The sequence below is a fragment of the Nothoprocta perdicaria genome, unplaced genomic scaffold (genome assembly GCF_003342845.1).
Source record: "Nothoprocta perdicaria isolate Ctin4 unplaced genomic scaffold, notPer1 scaffold_4, whole genome shotgun sequence".
NCBI classification, from domain to species: domain Eukaryota; kingdom Metazoa; phylum Chordata; class Aves; order Tinamiformes; family Tinamidae; genus Nothoprocta; species Nothoprocta perdicaria.
The window spans coordinates 436675-439558 of record NW_020455643.1 but is presented as its reverse complement, the minus strand read 5'-3'; the positions used below and the strand labels follow the sequence as shown (position 1 = coordinate 439558).

The 2884-nt window shown below is 64.6% G+C and overlaps 1 protein-coding gene across 1 annotated transcript; it reads left to right on the top strand.

Moving 5' to 3' along the window:
• Positions 1-912: 912 nt before the first annotated feature.
• CLRN1 (clarin 1) lies at positions 913-2555 on the top strand (the record flags this gene model as incomplete). The annotated part of the gene is made up of 3 exons (XM_026045430.1): positions 913-1150; positions 1885-2064; positions 2167-2555. Coding segments are annotated over 3 exons (684 nt in total), but the record flags the coding sequence as incomplete, so codon positions are not given.
• Positions 2556-2884: the final 329 nt, after the last annotated feature.

The window sequence follows — 2884 nt, the reverse complement described above, 5'->3', positions numbered from 1 at the left end:
GTGACGGCGCCGCCCGCCGGCCGGGACCGGCGCAGCAGCGCCTGGCGGCCCGCCGCCCGGGACCCCCAGGACCGGACCCCGCCGCCCGGGAGCGAGGCGGGGGGCGCCTTCTCGCTCGCTGCACGCGCTGCCCCGTTGTGCCTGCGCTGCTGCGGGGCAGCAGAGGAGGCTCCTTCGCCGGCTGCTGCGTGCGGTGACCCGGGTGTCACGCTTGGCCCTGAGCAGCAACTGTGCCAGTCACTCAGTGTGTGATTTACCCCAAACCTCTGTAATTTGGTGCTGTGGAGGGAGGATACGAGGTGCTGTTGCTGCACACGAGGAGGACATGTTACGAAAGCTGTCAAGGTCACCATGGGGCACCTGCTTTCTACACAGCCGCTGGTCTCCCAGGCACCCGGAATTCGGCTTTAACCACTCGGAGAGCAACAGAGTTCCCAGCCGTGTGAGCACAGGCCTGTCCATGGTGTCCCCGCCGTGCCTGGTGGTGTCCCCGCCGTGCCTGGTGTCCGCGCCCTTCCTGGCGTCCCTGCTGTGTTTGGTGTCCCCGCCAGGTCTGGTGTCCCACCGTGCCTGGCATCGGTGCCATGCCGTTACTCACAGCTGGACCTGGAGCAGCACGTGCTGCCTGTGACAGTGATGGTTCAGCAGCGAGGGCTGTGTCTGTCCCCAGAAAAGCAGAGAGACCAGACACGACGTGTGCGAGGAAGGGGGACATCGCGACACGGCGGTGGGGCCCTGGTGATGCTTCCCGTACGACACTGGCAGTGCACAGCGCGAGCCGCCCTGCGCCCGCCCGCTGCAGCGTGACGTGTGGCCAGCATCGTTTTACAGCCCGTTTGACCGCGTTAGCGCAGCAGAGCAGGCAGCGGAGCGAGCGGCCGCGCCGGGGCCATGGGGAGGCCGCGGCGGCGGCGCCGGGCCCTGCTCTGCGCCGCGGGGCTGCTCAGCCTGGCCGGGGCGCTGGGGGCAGCGGCGGCACTGGGCGCCCCGCGCTGGGTGCGGGCGGCCCCGCTATGCCGCACGGGCGCGCTCCTCGTCAATGCCTCAGGTGCCGAGCTGCCACTCTTCCTGGGCGAGCTGCGCTACGGGCTCTTCGGCGGGCAGCGCCTGCGCCAGTGCGGGCTGGGCGGCCGCGCGCTGCGCTTCGCCTGTGAGTACCGCGGCGCGCTGCGCCCTGCAGTGGGAGCTGGGCCCTGTGGTGTGCACAGGACCCCGTGGCAGGCGCTGGGCTTCGCGATGTGCACAGGGCTCCACGGCATGAGCGTGTTTGCCGTGGGCTTGTGGGCTTGTTGCGGTGGTGCTCTCGGCTGTGTCATGGCACCACGCTAGGGCCGTGGCCGCGGTCCCATGCAAGGTGCTCGTGCGTGGCCCAGCCGTCCCTGGAGCCGTGGACAGAGCCTCCCAGCAGCAGTCCCACAGCCCTTCTGCTCCATCTGTCCTGTGGCGCTCACAGAGGCGCATGCGGCGCCCGGGGTGCCGGCCTCCCAAGGCAGCAGCACCGCTGCAATTAATTCTCCTTGATATGTCACCTATAAAATGTTAATGGCATAGAAAGAAAACCCCTAAATGCAGGTGCTGAGGCAAACATTCAATACAAAGCAGTTACATGCTTGCTTAAAATAAGCAATGCGAGCGTGCATTATTAAACGCAGTTCGTGTTGCCTCCCGCAGGATTAAATGGCGCAGCAGGAATTGATGCCGTTCCTCGCCGGAGCTCTGCCCCGGCAGGGCCTGCAGCTGGGCCGGGGCTCTGGGGACACAGGGTGCCGGGCATGGCTCAGAGGCGGCCGCGGTGTGAGCCGAGCGTGGGCCGCGCTGTRCGGAACGACCCTGCTGCAGCCCTAGGGCGGCTCCACGCCTCTGGGCATCCTTGTTTTGTTCCAGTTTTCCCAGACCTGCTCAGAGTGATCCCTGCGAGCATCCACGTGAGCGTCATTGTCTTCTGCGTGGTGCTGGTGGCAGCGGCGCTGGTGGGCACAGGCTTCTTCATGTACAACGCCTTCGGCAGCCCCTACGAGGCGCTGCACGGCCCGGCGGGGCTCTACCTGTGCAGCTTCATCTGCGGTGAGTGCCGCCCAGGGCCGGGCGCGTGCGACTTCGCTCTGCGCCGCGCTGGTTCCCCTGCGGCCGCCACCGTGGTCCCCAGCGGCCCTCGCTGCCTTCCAGGTTCCTGTGGCTGCCTCGTCCTGGTCCTCTTCTCCTCGGAGGTGAAGGTCCACCACCTCTCCGAGAAGATTGCCAACTTCAAGGAGGGCAGTTTCACCTTCAAGACGCACAGYGAGCAGTTCGGCAGCTCCTTCTGGACCATCCTGGTGTGTGTCTTGGTGCACTTGCTCAACGCCATCCTGATACGCTTCGCGGGGTTTGAGTTCCCTTTCTCAAAGCCGACGGACTCGGCGGCCAGCGCGGGAGGAGCTGACCTCATGTACTGACACCTGCGCGCTGGGAGTCTGAAGCCAAGGGTTTCATCGCTGCCGCGCTTGGCGACAGCCACGGGTGCTAACGGTACAAAAAACAGAAAAAGATCTCAAATAAGTGTCAGCATGAACTATGCAACACAAGGAAGGGAAAAAAATGAAGGAAAAAAAAAGAAGGAATAAAAGAGATTAAAAATCCAAGGAATAAAAAAGTTAAAAGCAGAGTAGATGTGTTGTTGAATGTGGAACGTTCCACAGCCCCAGGCCCCCTCGTGTCAGGAAAGCGCGATAGCGGGCGCCAGCTCCACGGGCAGCACTGGTGCCGAGGGCAGCCRAGTGCCCGCCGCGCGCCTGGGGCGCCCGCCACAGTGACCCCCGCAGCCCCCCAAAGCTTTCCTCAGTCTTGTCTTAATTAACGTGCCTATTTTGCTCAGTTAGGGTCACCCGTGGGCGCCGCACAGCCCCCA